Genomic DNA, 21,250 nt, shown 5'->3' with positions numbered 1-21,250 from the left:
ATCCTGAAGCAAAGTTCTTAACCTGAAGCACTATTTCTGGGTTAGCGGAGTCTGTAACCTGAAGCGTCTGTAACCTGAAGCGTATGTAACCCAAGGTACCACTGTACATGCTTACCTAGAAGTACAAGACCACCAACGAATGTGCCAACTGGGACCCTTAGACTTTCAGCTTTCTTTTTTAAAAAAAATAAAATAAAATATGTAAGTCTCTACCACCCCCCCAAAAAAAGTTATGAAGCTAAATGTTTAGGTACTCTTCTAAACAAATTGTGTCAGTTAGTCAGCCTGGCTGCTCCCATCTAGCCAACGAGTGAAGGTAGAGCTGTGATTGACAGATGAATTCTGTGGGTTCCTAAAGAGCTGCTGTTTTGCCATGCCCTTTAGTGCAACACACACACACACCCCTTTCTGGCTTATTTTGCAGTCTGTGGATTTCTGTATTTTGCCCTTCTTTCCCCCTCCCCCTCTAACAACCAAGATGTATCTTTTCTGTGGCGGATTTGTCTGAGATAAGGGATTCCCTAGGAGTTATTTTGTGTTTAGCATGGCTTGCTAACTCCCAGGTAAGTGAGTGCAGGATTACAGCCTAGGCTTTCGTTTAGGTCTGGCATTGGGGCAAAGCATAGTTCCTGGGCATTTAACAGTAGTGTGGCAGGCCGAAATACAACAGGTTGAGCATCTTCTAGTATGGATATACAGTAAGCCCACAATTTATGCACATTTAACTTGCACACATTCAGCTTTACACGCTTGGCAATTAAAAAAACCTTAAATTAAGTACCGGTAAGTAAACAGGTCTTGCTTCTGAGGAGATAGCAATAGGATTGCACTGTTAGAATACAGGATTTTGAGCCCAGGAATTTGTTGTGCCAGAACTGAACTGGTACTGAACTTGTTCTTCCCTGCTTTGAACAGTGTTCAGCTAATACATCCTGACTCATGAAAGGAAAGATACCAAGCTACAGTTGACCTTGGGGCTAGAAGCTCAACACTGTCCATCATGCCTAATAATTAACTTCCAACGGAAGATACGAAATACTTTCTTAGTACTCTTGTAGTTAAAGGAAACTATGGTGTCTGTTCTGTGTAACACAGCTGGATGTAAAATGATCACAAAGATGAATTTCCCTTTGAGGTAATGTTCCCCTTAAGGCTTAGATGAAGGTAATTTGCTGCCAGAACTATAAACCTGTGTGCATGTGGCTGTAAAACGTTTGTCCAGAGTTGGATGTAATGCCCCGAAGTTCTATTTAAGGAGTCTGACCATATATGAAAGGTACAGTGTGGCTTCATCTAAAATAAGACATAATTTTATTTAGGAGCATATGGTAGGTGGCAGTGGAGATGCAGTGTGTGACCTGAAGAATTACAAAGTTTCAGATATGCCTGTATTTTTATTAATATACTGTGAGGAATGATCCAGCCCCGCCAAAGAACTTCTGTCTCATTGAGAGAGTAATGGAAGAGATTCCATGGGGTCACAAAGAGTCAGACACGACTAAACAACAACAACAACAACAAAATAAACATCAGAGAATCAACTCTGAGAGTTTAAAAATCTGTTTACTTGATGCCACCTCTAGGTTTCTGCCAGGGTGATAGCTTCAGCTTTGCACTCTTTCCAACCCCAGCAAAAATAATGATGTTTTATTTCTAAGGAACTTTTTGTTTTGTTTTTAATAAATATTTATTAAAGATTTTTTTAATACAATAGAAAAAACAAACAAAATAACATATAATTTTTCAATATCCACATTTTCTTCACTTCTTTGGACTTCCTCACAACTCTCGTTCCTGCGTTCCAAATTTTCGAGCTTTACCCAGCAATTTATCACCTTGTTTCAATTCTTATATTATAATTTTCCAATATTGTATCCCTAATTTTAGATAATTTAACCCAGACCTTAAGAGCTTAATTTTAACATAATATTTATCCAAAATTTATCTTTTCTTATATTTTTCATTTATCTTCATATTCCTTTTAACTAACTTATTGGTGCCATATTGTTGATAATCTTACATCTTTCTTAACATTCATACAATTTACAATATTTTTGTAAATAGTCCTTAAATTTCTTCCAGTCCTCCTCCACAGCCTCTTCTCCCAGGTCTCGGATTCTGCCAGTCATTTCTGCTAGCTCCATATAGTCTATCAGTTGCATCTGCCATTCTTCCAGAGTGGGCAAATCTTGGGTTTTCCAGTGCTTAGCGACGAGTATCCTTGCTGCTGTTGTTGCATACATAAAAAATGTCCGGTCCTTCTTTAACACCCTCTGGCCGACGATGCCCAAAAGAAAGGCCTCTGGTTTCTTAGGGAAGGTATACTTAAATACCTTTTTCAACTCGTTATATATCATTTCCCAGAAAGCCTTAACTCTAGGGCAGGTCCACCAGAGGTGAAAGAACGTTCCTTCAGTTTCTTTACATTTCCAACATTTATTATCAGACAAATGGTATATTTTTGCGAGCTTGACTATTTCTAAGGAACTTTTTGATAGTCTGTTTCAGCTGTAGACTTTCACAATCAACAGAAAACACACAGGGGACAGGGCATCATTTATCCAAAGTTAAGCACTTCTGCAACTCATTGATTTCAGTAGAATTTCAGTAGAATTCAGGAGCACGCCAGGCACTCCTGTCTTCCACTGCCTCCTGCAGTTTGGTCAAACTCATTTTAGTAGCTTCGGGAACACTATTCAACCATCTCGTCCTCTGTCATCCCCTTCTCCTTGTGCCCTCCATCTTTCCCAACATCAGGGTCTTTTCCAGGGAGTCTTCTTTTCTCATTGGAACCTCAGCTTCAGGATCTGTCCTTCCAGTGAGCACTCAGGGCTAATTTCCTTAAGAATGGATAGGTTTGGTTTTCTTGCAGTCCATGGGACTCTTAAGTAAAGAAAGAACAAAACCCAAACTCCTTAATAGCCATGACTCATTCTATGCTTGAAGGCTAACAAACAAGTTATGGATTAAGGTATGCTAGAACCAAGAATGCTAATATTACATAAACATAGGATAAAAAGATAAAGGCAAAGGACCCCTGGATGGTAAAGTCCTGTCAAAGGCAACTATGGGGTTGCGGCACTCATCTTGCTTCAGGCCGAGGGAGCCGGCGTTTGTCCACAGACAGCTTTCCGGGTCATGTGGCCAGCATGACTAAACCACTTCTGGTGCAACAGGACACTGTGATGGAAGCCAGAGAGAACAGAAACACTGTTTACCTTCCCACCACTGTGGTACCTATTTATCTACTTGCACTGGCATGCTTTTGAAATGCTAGGTTGGCAGGAGCTGGGACAGAGTAATGGATTCGAACTGCCAACCTTCCAATCAGCAAGCCCTAGAGGTTCAGTGGTAATACCCTCTTGCGAGTGTCATAGGAAACTCTCTTATACTGAACCAGATCACAGGTATTGTCTGCCCTGATTCCAGGATTTCAGGAAAGCTTTTCCCAGCCCATCTGAAGATGCTGGAGACTGAGCCAGGGACCTTCTGAATGCAATGCAGGTCTTCTATGGCTGCGCTATGCCCCTTCCTCAGAGGAAGGTCAGTGCGGGATAGTGGTTGGTGTGTTGGACCATAGCTGAAGGGTAGGTTAAATGTCAGAGGACTTCAGTTTCCAGAACCTGTAGCAAACTACAGTTCCCAGGATGCTTTGGGGGAAGCATATGCTTTAAATGTACGGTGTGGATATGAATTTCAAATCACTGTAGGTGAATCTAGGCTGGTCACTTTCTCTTAACCCAATCGACTCCACAGGCATGGGCATAGCCAAGAAGGGGCAGCTGCCTTGTCCCACCCCCCCATCAAGTAAAACAATTGAAATACTTAACTGACCAATCACATTGGTTCTGCCCTCCCAAAAAATCTTGGCTATGCCCATGTCCACGGGGTAGTTGCAAGGATAAATTGGGGATGGGTGAGAGCCCAGTCCTTTCTGAATTCCTTGGAGGAAGTATGGGATAAGCAGAGAATTTTTAAAATCTTCATCCCCTGCTAGCCTCTTGCTAGCAATTTCTCAGCATTTCCAAGGCCTTGCTTCAACAGGAAATGCATCAAAAACAGGATGAACTGTCCGGTGCCACACTGTTCAGTTCTTTGCAAAGAACACCAAGGACTCAGCTGTACAGCTGCAAATAAAACGTTTTAAGTGCAATGTGCAATGTGACACTGGATGGCGATGGTGAGCCTTATGGAAAATTCAATGTATTTTTAAAAACACTTAAAAAAAAGCATTTTCAGAACTTTTAAAAAAAATGTGTGTAGATTCCACCCAAGTGGGTCTTTGGAGAAATGGCTCTTGGGCCAAGTTGTGTTTGAAGGAGCACTTTCACTCTGTTTACATCTACTGAGTTGAAAGATGTGTCGCTGTTTCTCTCTATTCTGCTTCCACATCCACATGTACAGTGGTACCTCGAGTTACAGACGCTTCAGGTTACAGACTCCACTAACCCAGAAATAGTACCTCGGGTTAAGAACTTTGCTTCAGGATGAGAACAGAAATCGCGCAGCAGTGGCAGGAGGCCCCATTAGCTAAAGTGGTACCTCAGGTTAAAAGCAGTTTCAGGTTAAGAACGGACCTCCAGAACGAATGAAGTTCTTAACCCGAGGTACCACTATACTGTACTCCCAACAGCCACCAGCAATGGGAAATGGCAGAAAGCCAGGATCACACCAAAGCCAAAATCCTACGTGAAGAAGCACGACTGAACCTGCCTGAGAACACATCCCACTGAATATAAATAAGACTGACACCTGCGTAAACCTATAGAATTGGGCAGTATGGCTGCAATCTTATGCATACTTACACAGGAGTAAGCCTCATTAAGGACAGTAGAACTCTGTATGATACAAATATCAATCTTGCTGAAGCTTGTGTGAAATCTATTTGGCAGATGAGTGAAGGAATCCCAGCTAAAATCCTGCCTCACTCAGAAACTCCCCTCTCTGGGGTTGCATTTCCACTACACACTTACTTGGGAGCAAGTCCCATTGAATTCAGTGGGGCTTACTTCTGAGTAGGCATGCACAAGGTTGTGCTGTAAGTCACAGTGTATTATTGTCCCGCTCCCCACCCCCAGCTTCTCGGAGAGAGTGAAATATGAAAATGATAACAATAGCATAGGGATAATACAACAGTCCTACCTTTCAGGCTTGTTGTAGCAATTTCTGAGATAATGACTGCAAAGTGTTTTGAACACATAAAGCACTTGCAAGTCCTCCTTGGCAGCCAAAAGGCAAAGTAGAAATCATTTTAAACATAGAATCAAATGAAAGCTTAGCAGTATTATTACTGCAGAAGCAAACAAACACAGGTGCTTATACCAAGGTCTCTGGAGATAGGAGTGTCAATGGTACAAAGCATCTCTTTTGGTTGCATTATGTGCTTCCCTAAAATGGAAACAACTCAGAAAAATCTTAAACAGCAAGAGAAACATAAGTATCTGTAGCTCAGATGAGATACCTGGATTTCTTTTACTCTAAAAAGTATCCCTCCCTCCTCCAGTTTTTCGAAGGAATCTCATAGACTGAGTTTGGCACTACACATCTGCTATTATTGCAGCTCTCCATCCTTCAAACCACAAAAGACTGGCACAAAACATTAATTACGAAGAGCAGCCCTGATGATCTCAAGCAGGGAGTCTTGAACAGCCTCTCAAACACACAGAGGGAAACCAAGGAAGGAGAATAATTAGATCCTCAAGACTTGGCTTTATTCGTTTTTTCCTTTAACTAACGGATAAATGGCAAAGCAGTACTGCTCTCAGATTTACATCTGGCATCAAGTCACAGTTTGAAATATTTGCTACAAAGCCTCTTGAGGATCTTTAGCAGTTTTCTTATGAGAGTGATAGGAATAAAGAGAGGAATGAGCAAGTTAATATTTGCAAACATTCTGTTGTTTTGCAAGTCTGTGTGTGCATTTTTATTTATTTATTGGTGGTTTTGCAAACCCCTGGGGTTACCCAAGCTTTCCAGTTGGGCTGCTTCCCATTTCTGTTGGCACACAATACCTGACCTCAGAATTACAGGCAGTCAAAATGCTCATATTGTTGGGATCTTCTTAAAAAAGGTGCCTTCTATCAGCAATAGAAGAGCTACCAGTAGCATGCAACCCTGTCAAGTTGCAGTCCTTTATCATGGATGGGTAGAATCTCTAAAATATTTCGCCTTGCACATTATATAGGAATTATTGAGTATTAACCACACAACCCGAGAGGCGCTTTTCGTTTTAAAGCGCAAGACTGTGTAACTGGCCTGACCAGGGCCAGATTTAGGTTTGATGAGGCCCTTAGCTACTGAAAGTAATGGGGCCCTTTATATGTCCAGCTGTCTTTTGTCAACAACAAATTGTTTTTTTGTGTGTGTTGAATATATGCTAATCTATATTCTATATAATCTAACAGGTATCTGAAGCCATTTGCACATAACAAAATATGCATTTTTTGGAAATGTACATCCAGGTGTTTTTTTCCTTTAAATGTTTTTTTTTGAAGGGGGCTCAAGAGAATGGGGCCCTAAACTATAGCTTGTTAAGCTTCTACGTAAATCCGGCATTGACCTCCGCAGCGCACCAAGGCAAAGGCAGGAAAACGGACGGGGAGAGAGAGATCCGGCTTCCTCCTCTCGCCCGCAAGATCTCCGGTTGCCACGGGAGCAGCCTGCCGCCTGCGGGCGAGCGCGGTGCCAGCGCCAACTGGCCGCTGCTCCCAACAGTCGCGGGCGGCTTGAAAGTAAGCAGCGCGCACGCCGAGGCGCACCCGGAGGGGCGGTGCGACGGCTGTCTCCACTGATTGGCCGCCGCCTATATAGGCTCGGCAAGCGGCGCCCGGGAGCCACTTCGAGTCCTTGCCTACCAGTCCCCACCTGCGCTGCGCCGGGAAGGAGCAGGGCGCCCCCTTCAGGCACCAAGGAAGAACCGCCCGCGTCAGCCTCCGCTGCGGGTGGGGAAAGGCAGGTGGGCAAAGGCGCGGCGAGGGTCCGCAGGGGTCCCCGGGCAGAGTTTAGGGAGGCGCTGCCAGGGTGGCTGGGTGGGTTGGTAGCTTTCTTGAGGGTGTCTTTGAAGACCGGGCTTCGTTCCGGGGAGGGTCCGAGCGCTCACTGCACAGGTGCCTTGGGGCAATCGCTGGAAACTGGACTAGAAACTTGGGACGTTGCCCTTGGTCCATGTAGCTGAATATAGTCCAGCATTTCAGATAAGGGAGTGTTCCTTCCCAGTCCTACCTGGAGGGGCTGGGGATGGAACCAGCGGTCTCAAAGCAGATGCTCTACTCCTGAGCCACAGCTCTTGCCTCACTTAGTGATTCCCAAGTAGACCCCTCTGCAGTTATTGCCTCCAGCAGCCTCTGTAATTTGTAATTGGTGCTGCCTGCAGGCCTGCTGAGATGGGCCCAGGTCACTTACTCCAGGATTGTGTGACCACAATGCTATTATAGCTCTCCATGGGAGCACCTGGTCATCTTTCAGCTGCCACAGGACCAGCAGAAAAGGAGCTCTGTTTTTTTAGAAAATGATGTTGCAGAGTAGAAGTATATCTCTTAATAGTTATCAAATCCCAGAACAGGCTTGTGTAAACTAAATAAAGGTTAAAAAAAGGTAAAGGATCCCTGGATGGTTAATTCCAGTACCACAGTCCTATGTTTTATTTGGCAGTAGGTTTCACCGAGTTTAGCAATGCATGCTTCTGGCAAAAGTGATGCATCCCTTATGCATCCCAACATGTTTACTTGGAGGTAAATCCAGTGGCTTGGTTCTAAGCCTTAGAGTTTGGGGGACCTTCAACAGTGAGCCACTTTTGCTGATTTAATCCCATTGGTTTCAGCAAGGTAAAGCTATTTGGTGGAAGGATGCCAGTTTTAAAGAAACATGTAATGGCAAGGTTGCTTTCTTCTCATGACTTTCTGGGGGCTAAAGATACAGCAGTATTTCGTTTGTTACATTTATATCCCACCTTTTCCTCTGAGGAGCTCAAAGTGGCATATGTGGTTTTCCCGCTCCCCAGTTTATCCTCACAACCACTCTGTGAGGTAGGTGAGACTGCGACTGGCTCAAGGTCACCATGGCCGAGTGAGCATTTGAACCTTGCATGATGGTTGCGGCCCATCTCTAATATTGCCAGGGTTTCGTTATTTTTAAACAAGCTGCTCCCCCTGTGCTTTGGGCTGACTGCTCTGAGTCTTGCGTCTCTCACACATTTCTCTGTGTACCTCAGTTGGTTTTATGGAGGGTCACCGAAAGAGAGAGCAAAGATAAGAAAAGGCAGGCTTGTACAAGCAAAGCTACGGGAAGATTTCCGTTTTCTAAGAGTGAAGTCAGAATCAACTTCAGGGTTGGGTTGCTCTTGAAGGGAGTCCATCTGAGGATATTGTCAGAAATTGGGTGCATTCAGGTATTGCATTAGTTTTTCTGATTTTAGTGCTACCGCCTCTGTGCCGTTTCCTAACATACCTTTCACAATGCTGTAACTGTGGCTTTTTGACTGAGATATGGGCATGTCTCAGTAAACTTCATTCACACCAGCGGGGGTGGTGTGGCACAACAACAAATGTCACTAGACAACCTTGCTACTCCTCACACTTCCTGCACATGCATGCTTCAGTTTCCTCATGATTCTCCTATGAAAATGGCAGGAAGGAACAACTGTATGCCGCCCCAAATCTTGTCACTGCTCTCGTGATTTTCTAGGTTAATTGGGCTGCAAATGTATTTTTCCCCCCTGGAAGCAATTAATACCGAAAGGGAGCACTAAACTTCCACTGCATTCTGCCAGGTTTCTGGAAGTGGCTGTCATATTGGGTATAAGCTCAAATATAATGCAGGAGTTAATAGTTAGGGAAACGGAAAGGACTGCCGTGTGGGTGCAGCCTCAATGTGTGTTTCTTTGTCTTTCCAGCATCAGCTGCTGACCCTGAGGAAATGCATTGCAGCAACAATGGTGATGAGAAGGCACAAGATGAGCTTTGGGGTGCCCTGCCGGCTGTTGCACAGCCTCGAACCAATCAAAATCTCCACCAAAGAGCTATTCTGGGGGAGCTGACGGAAAATGGGCAGTGTTTGAGACCCTCTATCCAGGTAAATCATGGAAGACTGGGATGGGAAGGTTCTTTTAGCACCTGGGCTTAGGAAATTGGAAATTATTATTTTTTTAGAGTGGTAAAGGTGGGAATAAATGGACCAATGGTCCGTCTCTATGTAAGGCAGCTTCCTAGGTTCAGTAGCTGTTTGCAACTTGTTTTGAGGCTCACTAACCAACCTAGCAGTTCGAAAGCACGTCAAAGTGCAAGTAGATAAATAGGTACCACTCCAGCGGGAAGGTAAACGGCATTTCCGTGTGCTGCTCTGGTTCGCCAGAAGCGGCTTAGTCATGCTGGCCACATGACCCGGGAGCTGTATGCCGGCTCCCTCGGCCAATAAAGCAAGATGAGCGCCTCAACCCCAGAGTCGGCCACGACTGGATCTAATGGTCAGGGGTCCCTTTACCTTTAACCAACTAGGAAGGGACAACAACCCTGCAGTTTCATGTTTATCTGCACCTGGGCATCTCTGAAGCACCTCTTCTGCTTACAACTCCACCTTTAAAAGGTTAGCTTTTTTTCCAAACTGTAAATGAGAACTGTAACACAATTTCTGTGTTTAAAAAAAGTGTTATGGCACTTTAAATACTAAACAGATTTTCTAAGGGTGTGAGCGTTCATGGACTCTGGGCAACCCTACAGTTTATTGGGGTTAAATCTAGCCAAGTCACACCCTGGAGTATTGTAATCAAGGGACATAACCAAACTTAAGTTGGTCATTCTATTGGGTCTGCTTTAAGCACCCAACCCTTAAGCTACAATTCTAATCCCGTTTACTTGAGAGTAAGCCCACTTAAGTTTATTAGGCCTTACTCATGAGTAGACGTGGCTAGGGTTGTGGTGGTGTCATTGCTAGCGCAGCAACTCCTTTGGGCTTTGTATGTTAAAATGCTGTAGGAATGGCAGGTCAGATAATAGTGTGACGAGGTCCCAGCTGCAGTGTACATTTAAAGCAGTTTCAAAAAGATTGCCCTTCCCTTTGAGGGATGCTATATTTGCTGGCAAACGGCATCCTCTGTAGGAGGTACAGAGCAGCACTGTGAGATGTTGACTCTCCTTTTGCTCCAGTACTACCGACGTATGTTCCTTGGGCTCAACAGCACTCAACGAACTGGGTGACTGTTAAAGAGGTTTGCGCATGCCATGAGCTGTGGAATGTAGGACCACTGGAAAATGCATGCACTCTTTCTAACTGCCAGTGGGTCAAGTACTACTGAAAGGTTCCATCTTCAATTTCTTGGAAACTTGAAGCCAGGGATTGAGAGGGACTAGAAGTCTCTCTGTGGTTTTCAGTGGGACTTAAGACTTCAGCATCTGCCCTGTTTTAGAGAGATAGGTTTTTGCTGTTGTGCCAAGGAGGAGTGTTGAGCCACCAAACAGTTCTTAATGGGCTAGGTTTCCTGAACCTCGGACCTCCAGATGTTTTTGGCCTACAACTCCCATGATCCCTAGCTAGCAGGACCAATGGTCAGGGATGATGGGAATTGTAGTCTCAAAACATCTGGAGGGCCGAGGCTGCTTTTGCATGTTATGTATCATGCTATCAACCATGCTATCTGTCTTTCACCCAAGCAAGCAAGAGGCAATCTCAGAGCTCAAGGATATATCCCTGCCAATCAAAAACACTCAATGAGAGTGCAAAGCAGGGCTGGTAGGGAGTGTGGCTGGATGGGTGGTGTTGCCTGGAGAGAGAGGGTACTGAGGGCTAGGTAGAGAGACTTGGAGGGGCTGCATTTGGCCCCTGGGCATTACCTCTCTGCCCATGCTCTAGGCCAGTGTTTCCCAGACTTGGGTCTCCATCTGTTTTTGGACTACAACTCCCATCATCCCTAGCTAGCAGGACCAGTGGCCAGGGATGATGGGAAGTGTAGTCCAAAAACAGCCGGAGACCCAAGTTTGGGAAACACTGCTCAGTCTAGGCTGTTATCCTGCCTTTCCAAAGTTTGTAAGTTGATCATAACCATGACTTTCAGAGGACTTTGTCAGACGCATAGAGCGTTGTCTTCAGAGACATTTTAAGTGTAAGAGATAATATATATTATGCACACATGGGTGGAGAGAATTGTAAACTGTAGGGGGTCAAAAGACCATGAAATGCAAGAGACTGTGAAAGGTTTATACAGAGGTCACATGTATGCAAAGTAAGCAGAGCATGATGGACTATGTCAAAATGGCAAAAATTAACTGGGAAGCTCAGAAATCGAGAAGACAAAAACTTTAAAAAAGAATGGGGAAAGTTTACAATTTATATATGAGATTATTGTAAACAGGTTAAAACACTGGCAGGATTTTTACCGCACTTGTAATGTAACGGAACATATGGACAATTTAGAAAGACAAAAAATTGGAGAAGTATTGATATGCAGTTGAAAATATTATGAATAGGACACATGGAAGGGATGGGGAGGAAGTCAGGAGATTCAGAGTAATCTCAATATTTGGATTCTGAATTGGTTTTTGTTGTATGTTTATACTTTTAAAAAATAATAATAAATTTTTTTTATATAAAAAAAGTAAGCAGATCTGCCACCCACAGCCATGTGAGGTTTGTGTAGAAATGCCACTGCCCCCCTTGGCCTTGTGTGGCCTTTTGGCCTTATTTTTTTCTCCCTGTATGTGTTATAACTATGTGTGAAAGATAAGGTGTTCTGTTGTGCCAGAAGTGGTTTAGTCATGCTGGCCACATGACCCGGAAAGCTGTCTGCGGATGAATGCCGGCTCCCTCGGCCTGAAAGCGAGATGAGTGCCGCAACCCCATAGTTACCTTTGCCTGGACTTACCCAACCAGGGGTCCTTTACCTTTTACCTATATGTACCAACTGAGGGCAATGCTTCTGCATCCGAATCATAGACTTCCGTTTCCAAAGGTTAATTCAAAAAGCAGTTCAAAAGCACATCAAAGTGCAAGTAGATAAATCGGTACCGCTCCGGCGGGAAGGTAAACGGTGTTTCCGTGTGATGCTCTGGTTCGCCAGAAGCGGCTTAGTTATGCTGGCCACATGACCCGGAAGCTGTATGCCGGCTCCCTAAGCCAGTAAAGCGAGATGAGCGCCGCAACCCCAGAGTCGGCCACGACTGAACCTAATGGTAAGGGGTCCCTTTACCTTTACCAACTGAGGGCAATTCTTCTGCATCCGAATCATGGACTTCCGTTTCCAAAGGTTTGTGCTGCAGTTAAATCCACATCTTTTTAAGATGCTACAAGATTAGCCTGGCTGAATCACTTTGGCTGAGCTCCCCACCCTCCCAACCCGTCTCTGTGTAGCTTGAAACGCCTGGTATTCAGTCATGGAAATTACGGACACAGTTTCTCTACGTGCTGAATGGTAAATAGCCACACCATGCAGTGTTCTGTACTGATATGGAGTACTAATGATGGTTGCTTCAAAACCAAAATGTCTTCTGGTGCTGGATTGCCAGGGCTCCCTTGGAATACTGATTTGCCGTTAACTTTAGTCTCTGTTTCTTGTTGGAGTTTTCCAGCTCATCTGCAGGCTGCCTTCTGCTTCAGGCTCTTCCCTGCCCACCTTCTTTCACCATGCATTAACTTGTTGTTATGTACTAAGCTTGGATCCTAGAACAATAGGCAGGTAGGATCCTAGAATGCAACAACTGATTGGCTTGCAGGAGAAGACCATTCAGGCTCCAGGAGGAAGTTAATCAGCCTGTTAGGATCGTAGAATGCAGCAACTGATTGGCCTGCAGGAGAAGACCAATCAGGCTCCAGGAGGGAAGCAGAATCAGCCAATCAGACAGGACTCATTGTGTAAATAATGTATATAAAGGTCTGAGGTTTGGGGGGAAATTGAAGCACTGATTATAAGCTGCAATAAAGAGCATGAAATCACTGCAGAACTCCAAGTGTATTTCACTTGTGTTTCGGTGTACTAGGATACGGTTTAAACAAGTCGCAAACCCTTCAGTGTGAACAAGGCAAGACTTCTTCCATAGCTTTTTGCAGACAGCTATGTTTTCTTGCCAATGAGCAACCAAGTAGGAAGCAGCATAAGATGAAAACTCCTGCACTATTGTCAGTGGCGTATTCACTGAGAGATCAGTGTCACAGACTTGTACCTATATTCTGCCCACTCCTTGTATTCTGGCAAGTTCTGTGCAGCTACATTGGAATGCAGGAATATTTTTTGGCTTGATCTGGGAAAGACCTCTCGCATTTCCCTTGTCCTGCTGGTCCTCAACAAGAAAGAGCGCCATGGGCTCCCAAACTAAAGTTTTGGAGAACTGAAGGCTTTCAGAGGCCACAATCCATATGCCTTGCCCTACCCTCCAGCCTTCATAAGGGAGCTGTTTCCAGAAGCAATGTGAGAGGAATGAAACTTTGTGCTGGCCATCAGGCAAGGGCTTTTTCTACCTGCCTTACGAAGGGAGTTGCTGCCAGGGGCATTATGTGCATGTGTCTTTTGATGAACTGAGTAGAAGATTATGAATCGTGGTGGTGGTGGTGGAGAGAGAGAGAGAGAGAGAGAGAGAGAGAGAGAGAGTTAAACAGTGCTTAGTTTGTTTTTGGTTGCTAGGTTGTTGTTAATCATAGAATTGTAGAGTTGGAAGAGACCATGGTGGTAATCTCATCCAACCCCCTACAATGCAATGCAGAAATCTTTCACCCAACATGGGGCTTGAACCCACAACCCTAAGATTAAGAGGCTTATGCTCTACCTACTGAGCTGATATCAGAAAGCCAGGATATATTGCCCATCTGTTTTAATTGGCCAGTAAAACATCAAGGGAGCCTGACCAACAGAAATCCTGTGCAAGGACTTCCACATGTGCAAGAGAGCTTTCCTTTGGTTAATATTGCTTTGTGAATTATGAGTGCTGGAGTGCTTTGTGAATCTTATAAGATGACTATTGTTGGGTTTGTGCTGCTTCACTTGTTGTTGTTTTTTAGTTAATAGGGCTTTATAGAATGTGTCTGTTTTACTGATTATTTGCCGTTGTTTTGCTGACGATCTGTTAATTACTCTATACAATTCGTGTTGTATTTGTGATGTACAGTGGTATCTCAGGTTACATACACTTCAGGTTACAGACTCCGCTAACCCAGAAATAATGCTTCAGGTTAAGAACTTTGCTTCAAGATGAGAACAGAACTCGTGCTCTGGCAGCGCAGCAGCAGCAGGAAGCCCCATTAGCTAAAGTGGTGCTTCAGGTTAAGAACAGTTTCAGGTTCAGAACAGACCGCCGGAACGAATTAAGTACTTAACCCGAGGTACCACTGTACTATTACGTTGTTGCTATTTATTATTTGCAAGCTGCTTTGTGATTCGTGCGAGCAAAAAGCGGCATAGAAATATTATAAGTGAACTGAACTGAAATGCGTCTTTTCCTGCACTCCTTGAAGCAGGAAAATATAGGCTGTCCCTACCAAGAAGATTCTCATTCTTCTTTTCAGGGAGCAAACAGGCTGAGAGGCTTCTCTGGATCTGAAAATGTCTGTCCTGCTTTAACTACTGGCAAGAATATGATGCCAGTCTGCGTGGCGTCCAAGCAAAGTTTTGCTGTTTACAGAGATGAAGTGGAAGGGAAAAACAGATACAGCTGTATGGCTGTGGAAGAATCCAGCATGTGTGAAGTTGATACCTGCACCCGAAGATCCAACATTCACCTGCTGCTGAGCTTGAGTACAGGTATGTCTAATGGCCTAGCAGGGGCAGTGTTGGTGATGGTAGAAACCCGTGACCCTCCAGAGGTTGTTGGCCCTTGGCCAGTAGCCATTCTGCTGGGGCTGATGTGAGCTGGGCTCCAACAATATCTGGAGAACCATAGCCTACTAAGCCTTCTTTTTAAATTACAGTGTATGTTGCCTATAACATCCAAAAAATTTAAGTGTATGCTGATGGAAGCACACACTGAAACTAATGGCTAACTTAACATTTTTAAATATTTTTAAAAAATCATTCTTCCCTGTAATATGTTGGTGAATCCAGGCTCTCCGATGCTGGTGGATAAGTCGTTGCAGTCCCAAGATGTGGATCTTCAGTGTTATAAAGAGGACGTCATGTGTGCTGCGGAATATGCAGAAGATATTCATCGCTACTTGAGAGAAGCTGAAGTGAGTGGCGCTTTTAAGGAGCTCACTGTAGCCTTGGCTCAGAGATAGCACCAGTGTAACATGCACTCTGCTTCCTCCCTTCTTTCTGATATCCACGCCGTGAGTATGTACTTTAGCTTATGGAACCTAAATTGCACTCAAATGCAAGTTTAGTCCTGTCCTCTGGAGGAACAATCTCAGTTAAGTATCATGAACACCTTGAATTCAAACTTCCTGTAAATTAACTCACAGAGGGGCTTCACACACACACACACACACACACACACACACACACACACACAAAAACGCTTACACCTCCTCATTCTGAGGCCGAACTCTTTCCATGCAGGTGAAATACAGGCCCAGAGCATGCTACTTGAGGAAGCAGCCTGATATCACCTCGAGTATGCGTGCAATCTTGGTGGACTGGCTGGTTGAAGTCGGTGAAGAATATAAGCTTCGTACTGAAACGGTGTACCTTGCTGTGAACTACTTGGACCGGTTTCTCTCCTGCATGTCTGTCCTCAGAGGAAAGCTTCAGCTTGTGGGAACAGCAGCAGTTCTCCTTGCTGCGTAAGTAGGCTTGCGTGAGCGAGCAAACCTTTGGCAGATGATAACAGTTTAGGGCTACCTGGTGAGACTTGTCCGGATCTGTCTGGCGAGTGCTCACGTGTCCTAGCAAAGGCAGGAAGCCACTTTATTCCAAGTTAGTATATCTAGCTCATAGGTGGGGGACCTGCAGCTCTCCAGCTAGACTCCAGCTCCCATCATTCCTTGCCACTGGCAATACCGGCTGAGGCTGATGAGAGCTGGAATCCGTCTAGATGGCTGCAGGTTCCCCCCACCATTTTAGGTCATTACTGGCTACACTCCTGTGTTACAAACAGGGCTATTGTCCAGGCCAAATTGGGAGATGCCAAGAATTGAAGCCTGGCACCTTCTCCATTGTGCTCTGCCAATGGACTACAACCCTGTTTCCCCATAAAGAAACAGTCTTCAAATGTTGAGTTTGGACCCATCACTGGTTTGCAGGACAAAGTGGGTTTTCGCTTGCTTTTTCACTGGCGGTGGCTCCTGTGAGCAGGTCCCATGACCCAATGACGTTCCGCTGCTGCTGAAATCACTGTAGGTACATTTTTTTTGCAAGCAAATGTTTCACTTGCACCTACAACCTTAATCCACCTGAATAGTGAGGAAATCAAATGAGTTGGTATGCTTTAGTTATTTGTGTGGGGATTAGCCTGGGAGACCCAGAAACATATCCCTGCTCAGCCACAAAACTTACTGGATGACCTTGTATCAAATTGCTTACCTCTTGGTCTAACCTATCGCACAGGGTGGTTATTGGAATAAGGAGAAGGAGAGATGATCATATATGTCAACATGAGTTGCTTGAAGGAGGTGCAGAATAAATATAAGTTACTAAGGGTGCATTTATCTTACGTAATCAAATTTTATTATCAGTTTTGTGACTACAGGTAACTCACATCTGTACAGTGGCACCTCGGGTTAAGTACTTAATTCATTCCGGAGGTCCGTACTTAACCTGAAACTGTTCTTAACCTGAAGCACCACTTTAGCTAATGGGGCCTCCTGCTGCTGCCGCGCCGCCGGAGCACAATTTCTGCTCTCATCCTGAAGCAAAGTTCTTAACCCAAGGTACTATTTCTGGGTTAGCGGAGTCTGTAACCTGAAGCGTATGTAACCTGAAGCGTATGTAACCCGAGGTACCACTGTACTATCAGTCCATTGTTCTAACATTCAGTGGGTCGTCTCTTCCAGCTGGTGAATGAAAACTTTGTTCAGATTCTTAAGAGTCTTTACATACTTTAAGATTGGGACCATTTTATGGTTAGCATCCAAATGGTTCAGTAACAGGTTTGTATAGGGACCAAGACATATTCCAGGAGCCTGGCATAATGTTATCTTGGTCTGAATGAAGTATATTCTGAAAGGTGAAAACAAATTCTTTTGTCTAGGCCCTAATTGTAACATAATGCATGTGCTGGTGGTGCAGTATACAAATCACTTGGAGTGGTTCTGAAAGTGTGGGACCACCACTGAGAAGGCCCTGTTTCTCTTGTGCCTGGCAGTCTCAAGATGGTGATGCCAAGGGATTATCTTAATGAAGCAGAATTTAAAATATGCAGTAAGGCTTTGTAGGTTGCTATTTCTCCTGATTCCCCAGGAAATATGAAGAAATCTATCCGCCAGAAGTCAAAGAATTTGTGTATATAACCGATGATACCTATACTAAAAAACAGCTGCTCAAAATGGAACACCTGCTCCTCAAAGTCCTTGCTTTTGACTTGACTGTTCCAACCATCAACCAGTTTCTCTTCCAGTATTTGCAACTTCATGGTGTCAGCGTCAAGACAGAGAACTTTGCAAGGGTAAGGATATGACCGGTACGGCAAACACTTCAAAGGACAGCCAGACCAAATAAAAGATAATTTTAAAAAATCATTAGCCTAACTTCCCTGATGCCAGTGCCCCTCCAGTTGCATCTTCTCTAGAGAAGGATATGTGTCGTAGTATAATAGAATTGTAGAGTTGGAAGGGACCATGAGGGTCATATAGTCCTACCCCCTGCAATGCAGGAATCTTTTGCCAAATGTGCAACTCAAACCCACAACCCTGAGATTTGAGTCTCATGCTCTACCGACTGAGCTGGTTCAGTTTCAGTCTTCGCCTGCTGCCTCAGTTGTGCCCCTGTCCAGTCCTGTGTCTGTCTGTCTGCATTTCAGTGGTGACCAGCAGTCTTGACCAAAACTGAGACTGAGGTAGCCATGGGCAGTAGAAATCTATGAGAGAGCTCTCTCACACAAATGGCGGGGGGGGGGGCGGGTAAGTTAAGAGGAAACATCTCCCCTTCCTGTGCTTCAGGGGCAAAACAAAGTTATTTGCTAAAACTCACAAGCAATTTGCAGCACTAGTTTAGATTTATAAAAATGATCTGAATCTGCTAAACTAAATATTGGGTCTGGGCACCCTTATTAGTCCATATTGGACTATGGATGACATGTTTTCCAGTGTTGACCCATGGTCACAACTACACTATAATTTAAAACACTACCATGCCACTTCAAATAGTCATGGCTCCCCCTCCCCAACAAAAAAGGTCATGGGAACTATAGCTGGTTAAAGAGTTGTTAGACCCCTCACAGAGCTGTACTTCTCAGACCCTTTGCAAACTACAGTTCCCAGTGTTCTTTGGGGGAAGTCATGCTCTTAAAGAGCACTTTATAAGAGCACTTTAAATGCCTGCTGTTACTGTGGCCCGTCAGTTTTCCACAAACGGTGACATTATTATTGGTCTTCTTCTTCCCATCGAACTAAAAACACCAAAATATAAAAACACCAGCTATAAAATCACCATGGCAAATGGTTAGCGATAATGGGAGTTGCAGTCCAACATCTGGAAGGCTGGTAGAGATACTATGGGATAGACTTGAATCTCTTTTGATTTCCCTGTGATTAAAATGGTGTCCAATTCTCTTTAGTATGTAGCAGAGCTGAGTCTCCTTGAAGCTGATCCATTCTTGAAGTACCTTCCCTCACAAACGGCAGCAGCTGCTTACTGTCTTGCAAACTACACCGTGAACAGGCATTTTTGGGTAAGCCTGACTTTTGAATATTAACCAACTCCTTATAGCTTGCCAGCTCCTGGTGTGTGCAAACACCTTCAAAGAATGAAACTGGATACAAAACCGGGAGGTGCCTTGACCCCAGGTTTTGCTGGCTTTCCCTTTTTTTTTAAGCAACAAACTTTAAAACTGGCTGATGCCGTAGAAGTCCTTCAGTCCGACACAACTACGTTTTTGCCACTCGGGAGGCTATTAACTCTGCAGAGAGATGAACTCTGGAGCTTTCTGGGTTAAAAACAACTATGGGTTTAGTTTACCTTAATGCGTCTTAGTTGCTGCCGCTGTTCTACACCTGCTATCTTATTAACTTTATGGGCATAAATGAGATTTTTCACTGGCACCTTTTCTGGTCATTATCCCAACATCTGCTTTGGGAATGTTGTGAGGTAAAGGATATGGCTGGTATAAAAAAAACAACGTTTCGCAAGCGCTTATGAAAGCACAACTCTGCAGTGTCCCTTCCTGGGCGGTGCACTTTAGTATGGGCTGCTTCTCATGAAAAGAGCCACCTCCTCCTGTGTAGGGCAGTGGAAAACCAAGGTTGCATTTCGTACAAGTGGAGCATAAGGAGGCTGCCTTATACAGAGTCAGAAAATTGATCTAAATAGCACAATATTGCCAACAATGGCTGCTGGTGGCTCTCCAGAATTTCATACCAGAGTCTCTTTTCCTGCCCTGCTTGGCACCTTCTGCACCCAAAGCATGTTTTTTTGCCACGGCCCTTTCCCCTAAAAAAGTGTTCCCCAAACTTGGGTCTCCAGCTGTTTTTGGACTACAACTCCCATCATCCTTAGCTAGCAGGACCAGTGGTCAGAGAAGACGGCTGGAGACCCAAGTTTGGGAAACACTGCCCTGGAATAATTGGGGTAGGGGGGTCTACCGGATGTGAGTGGAGCTTCTCTGCTGGATTTTGCTCTGTGCTTGCCTATTCAAGCAGCCTTTTTCCCTTGTAACCAGCAGCAATTGGTGAAAAGTTGAAACAAAGCTACTGAGTGAGGTCTCTCCTAAACTTGATGCTGGCTCAAGGCAGGAGAGTCTCTCTCCAAGCATATGTGATTGTGATGCGTTCTTACCTGAATGGAATAATAAAACTCTCATCTCTCTTCTTCTGATCAGCCAGAAACCCTTGCGGCCTTCACTGGCTACTCACTAGGTGAGATAGTACCTTGCCTAAGCGACCTGCACAAAGCCTGCCTTGACGCTCCACACCGACCACAGCAAGCGATAAGGGAGAAATACAAGCTGGCTAAGTAAGTTCTTGGGCCAACAACTGCTTTCTGAACACCTCAGCAGCTCTGTAAAATTGTGACCAGTGGAAATAACGGCTGTTAGAGGAGGACGAAAGCTGGACAGCATGTGGGAATATAATAGAGAGGTTGCAAATAATGTCAAACCATAGTTTAGCAGTATTGCAAGGGTGGGAGACTAGGATTGCACCTGGCCCCTGGCTTAATTTCAAAAGTCCTCTGTTAGCCCTCTGCTTTTTCCAGGCGGTTGAATCATCTGCCTCTTGCCCAGTAGGCTACTGGTTAGTGGGGAAGAGGAAGGGCAGGAGAGAGAGAATAGGGGTCATATAATGAGATAAAATGGGACGCGGGTGGTGCTGTGGGTTAAACCACAGAGCCTAGGGCTTGCCGATCAGAAGGTCGGCAGTTTGAATCCCTGTGACGGGGCGAGCTCGCAGTGCTCATTCTCTGCTCCTGCCAACCTAGCAGTTCGAAAGCACGTCAAAGTGCAAGTAGATAAATAGGTACCACTCTGGCAGGAAGGTAAACGGTGTTTCCGTGCACTGCTCTGGTTCGCCAGAAGCGGCTTAGTCATGCTGGCCACATGACCCGGAAGCTGTACGCTGGCTCCCTCGGCCAATAAAGCAAGATGAGTGCCACAACCCCAGAGTCGGTCACGACTGGACCTAATGGTCAGGGGTCCCTTTACCTTTAATGACATAAAAGAGGTTGGCCTGCCTGCCACTGACTTTGGCCGTATGCAGCCCCTGGCAGATTTGGCCCGAAAGGAGTGCATCCCTTCAATGAGAAAGAGGTTGCTCATGACTCACTGAGGAGGATGAGCCACTGATAGCTTTGGGCTCATGGGCTCCCCTCTCTGCCACTTGCAGAGGAGGAATTTGGACACTTCCGTTTCCATTTTATATTGACTCCAGCACTGCCTGCCTCTGAAACCCCTAAACCATGGTTAAACGTGAACAATGGCTCGTTCGGACAAACCAGCTGCTTAACCTGTGGCTTGAAATGGCTTGTTGAAACAAGACAACAGTTTGGATTAGCCACAGTTGTTTGGGTCCGAACAATCCATGAAGTTCGAAGTTAATCCAAAAACAGGAGGGGGAGCTTCCAAACTCTGAAGCAGCCGCTGGAGGGAAGATTAGGCAATGAGTGAGCCTAAGGCTTGCTGCATCTCATCCTCATAACATTCTGTTTTAGCATGATATGCAGCCTGGCTCAAAAGCATGGGCAGGATGTATA

At 44.8% G+C, this 21,250-nt stretch overlaps 1 protein-coding gene across 5 annotated transcripts in view; it reads left to right on the top strand.

Moving 5' to 3' along the window:
* Window positions 1-21,250, top strand: part of CCNA1 (cyclin A1) — a 36,215-nt gene that overhangs the window by 14,175 nt on the left and 790 nt on the right. Inside the window, exons 1-9 of one of the 5 annotated variants that reach the window (XM_083736995.1) lie at window positions 6,761-6,955; window positions 7,965-8,024; window positions 8,891-9,069; window positions 14,482-14,716; window positions 15,017-15,141; window positions 15,470-15,693; window positions 17,309-17,513; window positions 18,624-18,737; window positions 19,884-20,017. In XM_083736995.1, coding sequence (XP_083593121.1) covers window positions 8,914-9,069; window positions 14,482-14,716; window positions 15,017-15,141; window positions 15,470-15,693; window positions 17,309-17,513; window positions 18,624-18,737; window positions 19,884-20,017 — 1,193 coding nt within the window. In that variant the 5' untranslated portion in view covers window positions 6,761-6,955; window positions 7,965-8,024; window positions 8,891-8,913. Of the gene's footprint in view, window positions 1-6,581; window positions 6,732-6,759; window positions 6,956-7,964; window positions 8,025-8,890; window positions 9,070-14,481; window positions 14,717-15,016; window positions 15,142-15,469; window positions 15,694-17,308; window positions 17,514-18,623; window positions 18,738-19,883; window positions 20,018-21,250 lie in introns of those variants that run through there. The other 4 variants (XM_083736997.1, XM_083736994.1, XM_083736996.1 and 1 more) reach the window with 4 other exon arrangements.

Source organism: Podarcis gaigeae (assembly GCF_964106915.1).
Source record: "Podarcis gaigeae genome assembly, chromosome: 4".
Classification (NCBI taxonomy): domain Eukaryota; kingdom Metazoa; phylum Chordata; class Lepidosauria; order Squamata; family Lacertidae; genus Podarcis; species Podarcis gaigeae.
Note: the sequence above shows the minus strand (reverse complement) of the source record. Positions and strands in the feature narration are given on the sequence as shown.